The sequence below is a fragment of the Geotrypetes seraphini genome, chromosome 4 (genome assembly GCF_902459505.1).
Source record: "Geotrypetes seraphini chromosome 4, aGeoSer1.1, whole genome shotgun sequence".
Classification (NCBI taxonomy): Eukaryota; Metazoa; Chordata; class Amphibia; order Gymnophiona; family Dermophiidae; genus Geotrypetes; species Geotrypetes seraphini.
The window spans coordinates 169,941,057-169,953,541 of record NC_047087.1 but is presented as its reverse complement, the minus strand read 5'-3'; the positions used below and the strand labels follow the sequence as shown (position 1 = coordinate 169,953,541).

General features: G+C 43.6%; 1 protein-coding gene across 1 annotated transcript in view; it reads left to right on the top strand.

Annotated features, from left to right (window-relative positions):
- LOC117359553 (zinc finger protein 888-like) overlaps positions 1-11,773 on the top strand; it is a 62,386-nt gene extending 50,613 nt beyond the window's left edge. The window contains exon 5 of the mRNA XM_033942525.1: positions 10,869-11,773. Within this exon, the coding sequence (XP_033798416.1) occupies positions 10,869-11,038 (170 nt within the window). The 3' untranslated portion in view covers positions 11,039-11,773. The remainder of the gene's footprint in view (positions 1-10,868) is intronic.
- The last annotated feature ends 712 nt before the right edge of the window (positions 11,774-12,485 follow it).

The window sequence follows — 12,485 nt, the reverse complement described above, 5'->3', positions numbered from 1 at the left end:
AGAGCCTCAGAGGGTCTGGTTCGCACTCCTGCAGGTGAGCAACGACGTATCCGATCGGCCGGGAAGGAGAGAATGGAGGCGCCACTGAGACTTCCTGGGGGAGCAGGAGTAGTAGTAATGTGTTCGTGGATTTATCCATGGGGAGTGAACGGGGCAATAGAGAGCCCGTCCGAGGGAGCAACAATGTGTCAGGGGATCTGCTCATGGGAGGAGGGAAAGGGGGCTAGGAGACCCCTCTCCTCTTTGGATCTGGGTCCTATCCTGGTCCTTGGACTCGCCGCTGAAGTTTATTCCCCCATTGAACTGCGATCTTTGACAGGTTTGCCATATTTGAGGGTTCTAGATTGGTGCTTGGGAGGGGACAAGAAGGACTTCAACGTAGCTGTGACTGTATGCTGCAGGTGTCCCCTCCAACTCCCCACCCGTCCTTCAGTGTCTTGTTCTGCCTCTCCCTCTGTCTCCTCTCTCTCCCCCCCCCCCCACATTGTTTCTCCTGGTTTGCTCATGGCCCTGCCAGTGCTGTTTTGAGTCTTGAAGTTTTGCCGAGATTCGAGAATCTCAGCGAGAGGGAGAATTAGAAGTCTTTGAGCAGGCGCAGATGCATGCTCAAGGCTGGCAGAAGCAGGGAAGATCTTCTAGCGGTACCGGCACGTCCTGTGGGCTGCGTGCCAGTGCCAGACGGGAGGGTAAGTTTAAATTGTTTGGGCGGGGGCTGCCGGTTCGCACGGAGGGGGTCTTTGCGAGTGGGGGGGGGGGGAGCAGCGCCGCTGGCCTCGGGGGGGGGGGGGGAACGTATCAAAGCGAGTTTCCATTATTTCCTATGGGGAAACTCGCTTTGACATACGAGCATTTTGGTTTACGAGCATGCTTCTGGCACGAATTATGCTCGTAAACCAAGGTTCCACTGTATTTCTATCTGGTGGATGTGTGATATGATGACATTTGTATTGCAGCTGGGATACAGAGGTCACATCCTGATCACAGCATACAGTCCTTTCTGGCTTTACTACTGGTTGGCATATTTGGCCTTAAAGGCCCAGCTGAGCAAGTTGCCCTCGATGCATGCTTCATTAGTATAGGAAGCATTCCTTATTTCACCTCAACGCTCCTTGACACACAGTCACCGCACCTCGGCACACACTCGATATACTACTCAAAACACCTTTCCAGATTCACCTAGAAAAGAATACCATATATACTCGAATATACACCAAGGTAACCTTTTTTTCTCCTAAGGGAAAAAAAAGATTAACTCAGATATAAACCAAGGGAGTGAGAGTGGAAAGCCAGGGCTTAGTAGCTGAGCCAAGATTTAAACCAAACCAAGAACCCCTTACCCCATTCCAAACTCTACCCACCTCTGTAACCTATTCCTGCTGCTACCATACTATTCCTCTGGGACAATACAAAATAATGAGCCCACTTAATCCAACACTACTGCCTCCCATTAGATGTAACAAGATAATGCTGTTACTCTCTATTCCCCTTTTAATTTGAGGTCTCTGCATTTCAGAGCTGCCAAAGAGAAGTAATTTTAAAGATATTTTTCAGATTATGGCATAAAATATTGGCTCAGTCCCCTCCTGCTCCCCCATGTCTTTCCAGTAAAATAATCACTGGAGGCTTGATGATAATACAGTAATAATTTAGTTTTCATATTAAAAAATCAATCATATGAACATATTCGGCAAAGTATATTTATTACAAACTTATGCCAAACTTGCTAGTCTTGAACCATTGGGTCTTCAGGATGCCAGATATTAATTCTGGTGACTACAGGACTGTAGGAGAATGGCAAAATATGGCTATTACTTACCCTTTATCCAGCTTTTATCCACCTGCTGTTGGACGGAACAGGAAGCAGGAGGGATTCCTCCTGTCCCGACTCGCCGCTGGACCACCAGGGCTTATGGTAGGCCCGGGGGAGGCATGTAACAGGTCTGGGAGGGGGGCAGGTGGGCGCCTACTTAAATATAAACCAAGACCCCCATTTTTGGGCCCCAAAATCTAGGTTTATATTTGAGTATATACAGTACTTTGGAAAGTCTGACTCAGACATTTCCATCCACTCAAAGGAAGACTTCCCTGAATTTTCAGCAGAGAAATCTTATGGCATATCTTCAGATCCATCACCATCACCTTAACGCCATACATCTCCATCAGAAAAGCTCAGTAAAATAGACTATCAGGCAAATGGGGCATGTGCTGCCAGTCAAGATGGACGTGGAGGAGAAACTTCAATCTGAACTGTTTGAACTTCTTGATGTTAATGCATTCATTTTGAGCTAATCAGGCCTTTGGTCCCTCCCACTGCATTCCAAGATGCTTTGGGAGGGGGCAGCCCCATCATTTGCAGCACGCAGCCCTGAAGGCAGGAGGGAATGAGATTCCCTCTTGTCGTTTTCTCATCTGAAGTTACGGGGGGATCGGGGATGTGGGAGGAGGGCCCAAGAATGTTGCAGGGATGTAGGGGAGGGGGAGGAGATGTTGGGGGAGGTCCCGGATGACAGGTGAGGAACAATCGAGAATAAGACCTCCATGAAAATGTAGGCGAAGGAAGAATTGGGAATAAGACCTGCATGAAAATGTATGCGAAGACCCCTGAGACCCCAAAAAATAAAGTTATACTTCTAAGAGAGACATTGTGCTTATGAATTCAAGCCTCTGGACATTCATATTTCTCTCTGTCAGCAAGCGGAAATATGTTCGATGAGAGATTCACTTTTGCTCTAGTAACTGGCAGAGATCTACTGACTGTGCCATCATTGGATAAACTCAAGCAACAGTACAGGATAAAATGTCCTACCAAAGAATTATCAGAACTATTGACAGAACTACAATCAAGCTCAGGACAGAGGAGGCTTGTCCTCAGCAATTATTGCCTTAGTATTAGGAATGCAGTGTCAGGGAAATATAAAGGTCAGTTTTGACACTAGGTGATGCCATGCTTCAATATGGCTCCATGATGAGTGTATAGACCATATGGCCAATGGAAATGATGCTTGTGACAAACCAATGGAAAGTGAGTATGTAATCTGTAACTAGGTGATACCCTAGGCTACTGAATGAAGGTATATAAGTGGCATGCCGGCTGGCATAGCCCAGAGAGGAGAGAGAGAGAGAGATGGACCCATGAACAGAAGCTAACTACTTTGTATGTATGTGCTGTACTCTGTTGCGGTACTTTGTTGTTTCATGTGAGCTGCCTTTTTGCTTATTGCTAATAAACCTAAATTATAACAGCAATTGGATTGTTGCGAGGTCAGTTTGTTTATGATAAGATCTGCAGCCAATCTTATCACAGGGGGGATGTCGGGAAGGTCCAGGGATTTCAGGGGGATTTCAGGGAGGTCCAGGGTTGTCGGGAAGGGGTGTAGGCATGGAACAAACTTCCTGAGTCATTACATTGTGTGGCTTCTGTGGCAGTATTCAAATCCAAGCTAAATGCTCACTTTTTCAATGCTGCCTTCAACTGTCACTCATAATAAAATTACCTATCATTCTAGCTGCTGCATTATAGATTACTTGAAGTGCTCTAGGCCATTCCTAGTTTCAAACCATTCTAATAGTCCAATCTTGTCAATATTAACAATTGCACCATTGTCCAAAAATCATAAGTACTAAACATACATAGGTTTCAACTTGACTAACATACGTAAGTTGAAAAAAAAAATGATCTCGCAATCAGTCCTACTTTTTCTGAAAAGACAATTATAGTACTTGCAGCCCAATTTGGAAGTTGAAATGTTAGGAAAGAAAATTCCATTAGTAGAAAGCTTTAGATATCTTGGAATTTGGGTTGATTACCAGCTGACATTTGAAAAACAAGTGTTAGAGGTCATAAAGGATTTTATTCACTAAGAGCTTTGAGGACAATAAGGGGATTATTTCAGGAGAAATGCTTCTTCATTCTTTAATAATCTCAAAACTAGATTATTGCAATATCGTATACTTGGGAACATCAAAGAGGAATCTGAAAAGATTACAAACTATGCAGAATACTGTTACCTGTTTACTATAGAATTGAATTTAAAGCTTTAATTCTTGAACATCGAGTTTTCTACTCTCTACAGCCTGACTATTTGCATTTATTTCTAATTCCTTATGCACCATCAAGAACTTTAAGATCTATTCAAGATAATAGTTTTGCCCCGAGAATTAAGATTAGAGGCAAAATTTTAATCTTTTAAAATTGTTAAAAACATTTTTTGGGATTTGTTGTTGTTTTTTGTTTTTTTTTTAGAAGCATTTGGACAAGTTTCAATCCAATCTGAACTTACCCATGTTTTCTAAATGATCTTTGAATCTTCAGTCAGCAGTCCTGTGAAATCTTAATATGACATAAGAACATAAGAAGTTGCCCCCGCTGAGTCAGACCAGAGGTCCATCTTGCTCAGCGGTCCGCTCCAGCGGCGGCCCATCAGGCCTAGTGCCTGAACAGTGATCCCTGATTAATTTTGTAACTTACCTCTAATCCCATCCCTATAATCTACCTTTACTCTTATCTGTACCCTTCAATCCCTTTGTCTTCCAAGTACCTATCCAAAGCTTCTTTGAACCCCTGTAGCGTGCTCCTGTTTATCACATCCTCTGGTAGCGCGTTCCATGTATCCACCACCCTCTGTGTGAAAAAGAACTTCCTGGCGTTTGTTCTAAACCTCTCCCCATTCAATTTCTCTGAGTGCCCCCTTGTACTTATTGATCCCCTTAATTTGAAAAATCTGTCCCTGTCTATTTTTTCTATGCCCTTCATGATCTTGAAGGTTTCTATCATGTCTCCTCTAAGTCTCCGCTTTTCCAGGGAGAAAAGCCCTAGCTTTTTCAGTCTGTCAGTATATGAGAGGTCCTCCATGCCCTTTATTAGCTTAGTTGCTCTTCTCTGGACCCTCTCAAGTACCTCCATGTCCTTCTTGAGGTACGGCGACCAGAACTGAACACAGTACTCCAGGTGCGGGCGCACCATAGCACGATACAGTGGCAGGATGACTTCCTTTGTCCTGGTCGTGATACCCTTCTTAATGATACCCAACATTCTGTTTGCTTTCCTTGAGGCCGTGGCACACTGCGCCGACGCCTTCAATGTTGTGTCTACCATCACTCCCAGGTCTCTTTCAAGGTCGCTCACCCCTAGCGCTGATCCCCCCATTTTGTAAGTGAACATCGGGTTTTTTTTCCCTATATGCATGACCTTGCATTTCCCTATGTTGAAACTCATTTGCCACTTTTTGGCCCATTTTTCCAGTGTTGTCAGATCTTTTTGGAGATCTTCGCAGTCCTCCATGTTATTGACCTTGCAATATAGTTTGGTGTCATCCGCAAATTTAATAACCTCACATTTTGTTCCTGCTTCCAGGTCGTTAATGAATATATTGAATAGGAGCGGTCCCAGCACCGACCCCTGTGGAACTCTGCTCGTGACCCGTTGCCAGTCTGAGTAATGTCCCTTTACTCCAACCCTCTGTTTCCTGTCCGCCAGCTAGTTTTTGATCTATCGGTGGACCTCCCCTTGCACCCCATGGTTCCATAGCTTCCTTAGTAGTCTTTCGTGTGGCACCTTGTCGAAGGCTTTTTGGAAGTCAAGGTAAATGATATCTATGGATTCCCCTTTATCCACCTGGCTGGTTACCCCCTCAAAGAAGTATAATAAGTTCGTGAGGCATGATCTGCCCTTGCAGAAGCCATGCTGGCTCGACTTTAGCTGCCCATAGTTGTCGATGTGTTCCCAGATGCTGTCTTTAATCAGTGCTTCCATCATCTTTCCCGGGACCGAGGTCAAGCTCACCGGCCTGTAGTTTCCTGGGTCTCCCCTTGAGCCTTTCTTGAAGATGGGCGTGACATTTGCTATTTTCCAATCTTTCGGAAGCTCTCCAGTTTTTAGGGATAGGTTGCATATTTGTCGAAGTGGCTCAGCCATTTCGTTCCTTAGTTCCTTGGGTACCCTTGGGTGAATGCCATCCGGACCTGGTGATTTGTCGCTCTTTAGCCTGTCTATCTGCCTGAGGACATCCACCTTGCTCACCTCTAGCTGGACCAGATTTTCATCCTGCTCTCCTTTTACGATCTCCTCGGGCTCTGGAATGTTGGTTGTGTCCTCCCTTGTGAAAACTGACGTGAAGAACTTATTTAGCCTGTCAGCTATCTCCTTTTCCTCTTTTACCACTCCCTTTCTGTCCCCATCATCCAAGGGTCCCACTTCCTCCCTTGCTGGTTGCTTCCCCTTAACGTATCTGAAGAATGATTTGAAGTTTGTTGCTTCCCCTGCCAGTCTCTCTTCATATTCTTTTTTTGCTTTCCTAACCACTCGATGACACTCCTTTTGGTGTTTTTTGTGTTCCTTTTGGTTCTCCTCTGTTTTGTCCTTTTTCCATTTTTTGAATGATGCTTTCTTGTCACTTATCGCCTTTTTCACTGCATTTGTTATCCACACTGGGTTTTTTGTTCTATTTTTTTTGCATCCTTTCCTGTACTTGGGGATGCACAGGTTCTGTGCTTCGTGCACTGTGCCCTTGAGTATGGTCCAGGCATTTTCTACGGACTCCATCTTCCTTGCGCTGTCGTTGAGTTTCTTTCCCACCATTTTCCTCATGGCATCATAATTCCCTTTTTTGAAGTTAAGTGCAGTCGTTGTAGTTCTTTTCACCTTTGATGATCCAATTTCTAGCCTGTACTGGATCGTGTTGTGATCGCTGTTTCCTAGTGGGGCTAGTACCGCCACCTCCTTAGTGGGTCCCCCTAGTCCGTTGAGGATTAGGTCAAGAGTGGCATCACCCCGTGTTGGTTCCGTGACCAGCTGTTCCATGAAACAATCCCTCGTGACCTCCAGGAATTTGGTCTCCCTCATGCAGTTTGAGTGCCCAATACTCCAGTTTATTCCCGGGTAGTTGAAGTCTCCCATCACCACCACACTTCCGCTTTTGCATACCTGCCTCAGCTCAGCCTCCAGATCCTGGTCGATTTCTTCCGTTTGTCCAGGTGGGCGATAGTACAGACCCAATTTTATGTCTGCTCCAGTTCCTCCTGGTAGCTTAACCCATAGTGATTCCAAGTCGTCCGCCCTTACTGTTGTTTCCATTCTGGTTGAAGGTATGGAATCTTTCATATATAGCGCTATTCCTCCACCCTTTTTGTGTGACCTATCTCTCCTGTAGAGTTTGAATCCTGGTAAAGCCACATCCCATTCATTGTCATCAGTCCACCACGTTTCTGTGACTCCAATTATGTCTAGGCCCTTTTTGCTGGCTAGGATTTCCAGCTCTCCCATTTTAGCCCTTAGGCTCCTAGCATTAGTGTATAGGCAAAGTAAGTCCCGTTTGTTCGCCTTTCTTGCTGTTTTTCCTCGTGGTTTGGCGCTCCTGGGAGGTAGTCATACATATGACATTCGATGCAGTATACTGGGTAGCTCTGCTGGGCTCCTACTGCCTCCATTTCTTCTATCCTGTTCCTATGTCCCACGGTGCGTATGAGTGGTGCCTGGCGCGCAGCTAGTTGAAAGAGTAGAGAGAGAGAAGAGTGAGAAGAGAAGAAAAGTACCTTAGATTTTTGCTGCTGGGCTGCCTGGGCTCCTTCTCAAGGCTCCTTCGCAAAGGCGCTCTCGCTAAGGCGAGCGCCTTTGCCGCTCGCCTTCACCGCGCGCCGAACGGCTGTGCGCTGTTGGCCCCTCCCCTTTTAAGGGGGAGCTCCGGGTCTGCTGCCGGTGATGTCAGGGAGTGGGCGGAGCTAACTCTCGCCTCAGTCCCTCACCCTCTGCCTCTCTCCTGCTCCTTCCCTTCTGCCTCCACGTGTCTCCTCTGTCCTGCCTTCTGCTTCTCTCCTCAGCCCTCTCCTCCTCTGCCTGCCCCGATCTCAGAACAAGCTGTTTTATTTAGGTGTGAATGTTACCTTGTATGCTTGCTGTTTGTGTGGGTTAGGTCTATGCTATTTAATAATGGAGTTCTTTTTATTTGATTGTATTTTGTAAACTGCTTGGCCCAGTAAAATGAACGAGTAGTATAACAAGATTAATAAACCATGGCATAAATTGGCAGGGGGTCTCAAAGACTTCTGGTGGGCTGCGCCTCCTTAACCTAGAAACATGATGGCAAATGGCCCTTCTAGATGGCCCATCTGCAGGATCCTCTAACCCCTTCTCTCCCTAAGAAATCCCACTTGCCTGTCCCACGCTTTTTTGAATGCAGACAATCTTTATCTCCGCCACCTCTAGTGGGAGACTATTCCGTGCATCTATCCCCCTTTCAGTAAAAAAGCATTTCCTTAGATTACTCCTGAGCCTATCACCTTTTAACCTCATTCTATCTCTGACTCTGGAGTTTCCTTTCAATTGAAAGAGACTCACCTCGTGTATTTATGCCAGGTAGGTATTTACCAACCTTTCAATAATAATTCAAATTTATGTTTAAATTCACTGTATCATAACATATGCGCAGTACTTCAGCTAAGAGTTCAATAATCACTTCTTTTATATCACGGGATCCTCAGATTGCCATTGGTGTAACATAACACCCTGCGGCTACAATCCTCATTAGTCCCGTATCATGAATATACTTTTTAGTTTATGCTTACTAATTCATTGACTAAACTCTTCATACTTACATGGTTTGAGGTTTATTTATACTGTATTTTATACTTAATTTGAACTTAGCTTATGTTAAGGTTCCGTCACTGACTCTTCTCCCCTCACCGACATGTTTCATATACTTCCTCAGGGTCTAGGAGATAATGCGCACATAGTTACAATCTTAACACTCTAGCCGTTCAAAATAAGCTTCTGCCAAAAAGATAACCCTAACAGAGTTCTCATGTCTAAGTTAGGACTCTGAGCATTACTGCTATCCAAATTCCACCAGGCTACCCCATTGTTTCTATGAAGAATTCCACATTAGAGCCTTTATCAAAATTTGTGGACATTTTTCTGCAAAAGGAAGTAGCTAACATCAAATCCAGAGTAATAGATACTACCCATATGCTACAAATTAAGTATAAAATATAAATAAGCATCAAACCATATAAGTATGAAGAGTTTAGTCAATGAATTAGTAAGCATAAACTAAAAAGAAGTATATCCATGATACTGGACTAATGAGTACTGCAGCCGCAGGGTGTTATGTTACGCCAGCGGCAATCTGAGGATCCCGTGATAAAAAAGAAGTGATTATTGAACTCTTAGCTGAAGTACTGCGCATATGTTATGATGTAGGTATTTAAACATCTCTATCATATCTTCCCCTTTCCTGCCTTTCCTCCAAAGTATGCATATTGAGATATTTAAGTCTGTCCCTGTACACCTTATGATGTAGACTATAAACCATTTTACGTGCCTTTCTCTGGACTGACTCCATCCTGTTTATATCTTTTTGATAGTGCAGTCTCCAGAATTTTACATAATATTCTAAAAGAGGTCTCACCAAAGTTTTAATCAGCGGCATCAATACCTCCTTTTTCCTACTGGCCATACCTCTCCCTACGCACCCTATCATCCTTCTTGTTTTTGCCATCGCTTTTTCAACATGTTTGGCCACCTTAAGATCATCACCTACTATCACACCCAAGTCCCTATCCTCTTTCATGCACAAAAGTTCTTCACCCTCTAAACTACTGTTCCTTCGGGTTTCTGCAGCCCAAATGTATGATCTCGCATTTCTTAACATTAAATCTTAGCTGCCAAATTTCAGACCATTTCTCAAGCTTTGCTACATCCTTCCTCATGTTTTCCACACCATCAAGGGTGTCTATCTACTTTATTGCAGATTTTGGCATCATCCGCAAAGAGGCAAATCTGCCCAGTCACCCTTTAGCAATATCACTTACAAAAATGTTAAAAAGAACAGACTCAAGAACCGAACCTTGAGGCACACCACTGGTAACATCCCTTTCCTCAGAGCAATCTCCATTGACTACTACACTCTGTCATCTTCCACTCAACCAGTTCCTGACCCAGTCTGTCACTTTAGGGCTCATACCGAGGGCACTCAGTTTATTTATTAGACGCCTGTGTGGAACACTGTCAAAGGCTTTGCTAAAATCTAAATACAGTACACCACATATAGATGTGGCAGGCTTGAAGGCCCAGAGCAGTTGCCTTAGTTTCACCCTTCTAATGCTGGCCCTGGGACAGTCTGCATGTGCTGCTAGAGCTATGTTCTGCTTCCCTTAAGTCCATTTATAATAGAAGAAGAGCATGAGCTCTGAGATCTAAATGTATGGAGTACATGAAGTCCAAAAACTGGGTGACCATTACACTCGTACTTCAGTTGGAGGAGTGGTCTAGTGGTTAAAGCTGCTGCTGCCTCAGCACCATTAGGTTGTGAGTTTGATCCAGCCTGCTCCCCATGACTCTGGACAAGTCACTTAACCCTCCTTTCCCCCAGGTACCACAGTTAGATTGTAAACCTGCAAAGACAGGGAAAATATTGAGTACCTGTTTACTATTCAATGTATTGTAAACCGCTTTTGATGAATCTCTTCATGAAAAGGTGGTTAATAAATCCCAATAAATAAGTTGCAGTGATTGCTTCCTTCTAGCTGAGCTCCATACTCTGCGTGGTTCAAACTGTGACACTGACCTTGAGATGGGGGTGCAAAAGCAAATGTTGGCTCAGGGTACACAACTCCAAGGTCCATTGAATGACTTAGATCCCTATCCTTCACTCACTTTAACTAAAGTCTTCAGTCATAGTGCTATGCAATGCTACCGTATCAGATATATATTTATTTATTTTAGTATTTATAAACCACTTTTGGCCTAAGTGGTTTACATTCAGGTACTCAAGCATTTTTCCTTACCGCTCCTATTTTAGTTTGGTTTATTGCACAGCTTTTAGCTGCTTATGACAACTGTTCACTCTCAACCCAAGTTGTATTTTGTATTGCAGGTGCAAGCATTGAACAGTGTGAAGAACAGATGCCAGGGTTAATAGCAGATGATGGCCATGTGATATACCTGCCTTCTGATTCATCTCCTGGGACTGAAAAACATATTCAGACCCCAGTAGAAGAACTGTTTATCAAACAAGAAGATTCAGAAGATCATGTACTCCTTTGAACTCTGTCGAGAAATAACTAATCTGCAAGAACAGAGTGAGAAGAGTAAAATGAAATGGAAGTCCTTGCAATCAGTTGCTGCTTAGTTTAGAATTATGACTTCAAGCTTTGTAGCACAGAAAAGGCAGAATAGAGCAGTTTCTTACCAGTGATAAGTGGATTTTTATTAGGTAATAAAGCTACTGCTGCAGAGCCTTTCATATTTTTAGCTTAGAGGCCTATATATACAATAAACATAAATGCTGAAGCCCTTAAATTCATATGCTAAAAACAGCCAGCTAAGCAGAAAGGCTTTACTATGCATGTTTTAAGAGTACAAGAAGGTACTGTGAGTATGCAAAAATTTGCTTTTTCACTTGTGAATCTGGAGCAACATCATATGCAGAAAAGAGGTTACCAAGCTCATGCTAAATAGCATGGTAAAACCAGTCTGCTATTTAATGGCACTGGCTAAGTGGATTCAGTTTAGTATCTCCTAGTATTTGGTTTTAACATACTAATGTGAGTCATACCAGGTGTAGGCTAAGAGTATGATCACATGGGGAGGGCTTGGCCAGCTAGAAACAAAGGAATGGAAGCCTTAACAAGATAGCCCTGTACAAATTTACCCATAGGTTCTGAGTGATGAATACATTTGATCACAATTCTCTGTACAAATTCCTATATGTAAACAGTCATACCACAAATAAGTCTTCTCAAAACAGTGATCCATTATAGAGACTCTTCAAGCATTCCTCACACTGTACAAGACACATTGATTTTATACTGGTGTGGAAAGAGGTAGGCTTTCAGGTATTGGAATGATTTTTTAGAATCATTGCTATTGTAAACAAATGTTCATGACACCCTATTACTTGTGGGGAAGGCCCCTAGCCCCAACTCCCCAGCCCTAGCTAATCCCAAAAATGGGCGATTCTCTTCCAAGTGTGAGATTCTGCAGTGACCTTCTCCCAAATGTACAGAGAAATCGCTTATAGGGTTCTATGAGGGTGGGAAGATGTGAAAGAAAAGGAGACAACAAAAGATATACATTTGAGCACTTGAAAAATCTCAGGGTCTTAAAATACCATAATAGGAATCCATGCGGTTTACAATAAGAATTAGATCAAGTTCATGAAGTTGACATTGTTAGAAGGAGAGGTGGTTATTAGAAGGAAGGGGGGCTATAGGGAGAAGAGATATGTCTTAAGTTTCTTTACACCGGGTAATTGCTTCGCAGAGTACAAAGGTCTTTGCTATCATTGATGTCACAAGCCAAAGACCACTAGGTATACAAAGACTTAAGACTAAAGGGCATTCTGAGCCTCAGGTATTTTGATTTATGTGCAGAGTTTGTTTGTGACCATTTGAGGGCACCAGTAGCCTACAGAGTAGTAATTGTAGTACATCACAGGACGGTTGTAGTGAGAAAATAGGTAAGGTGCTATTGCTCTTCAGTTTTCTCCCTG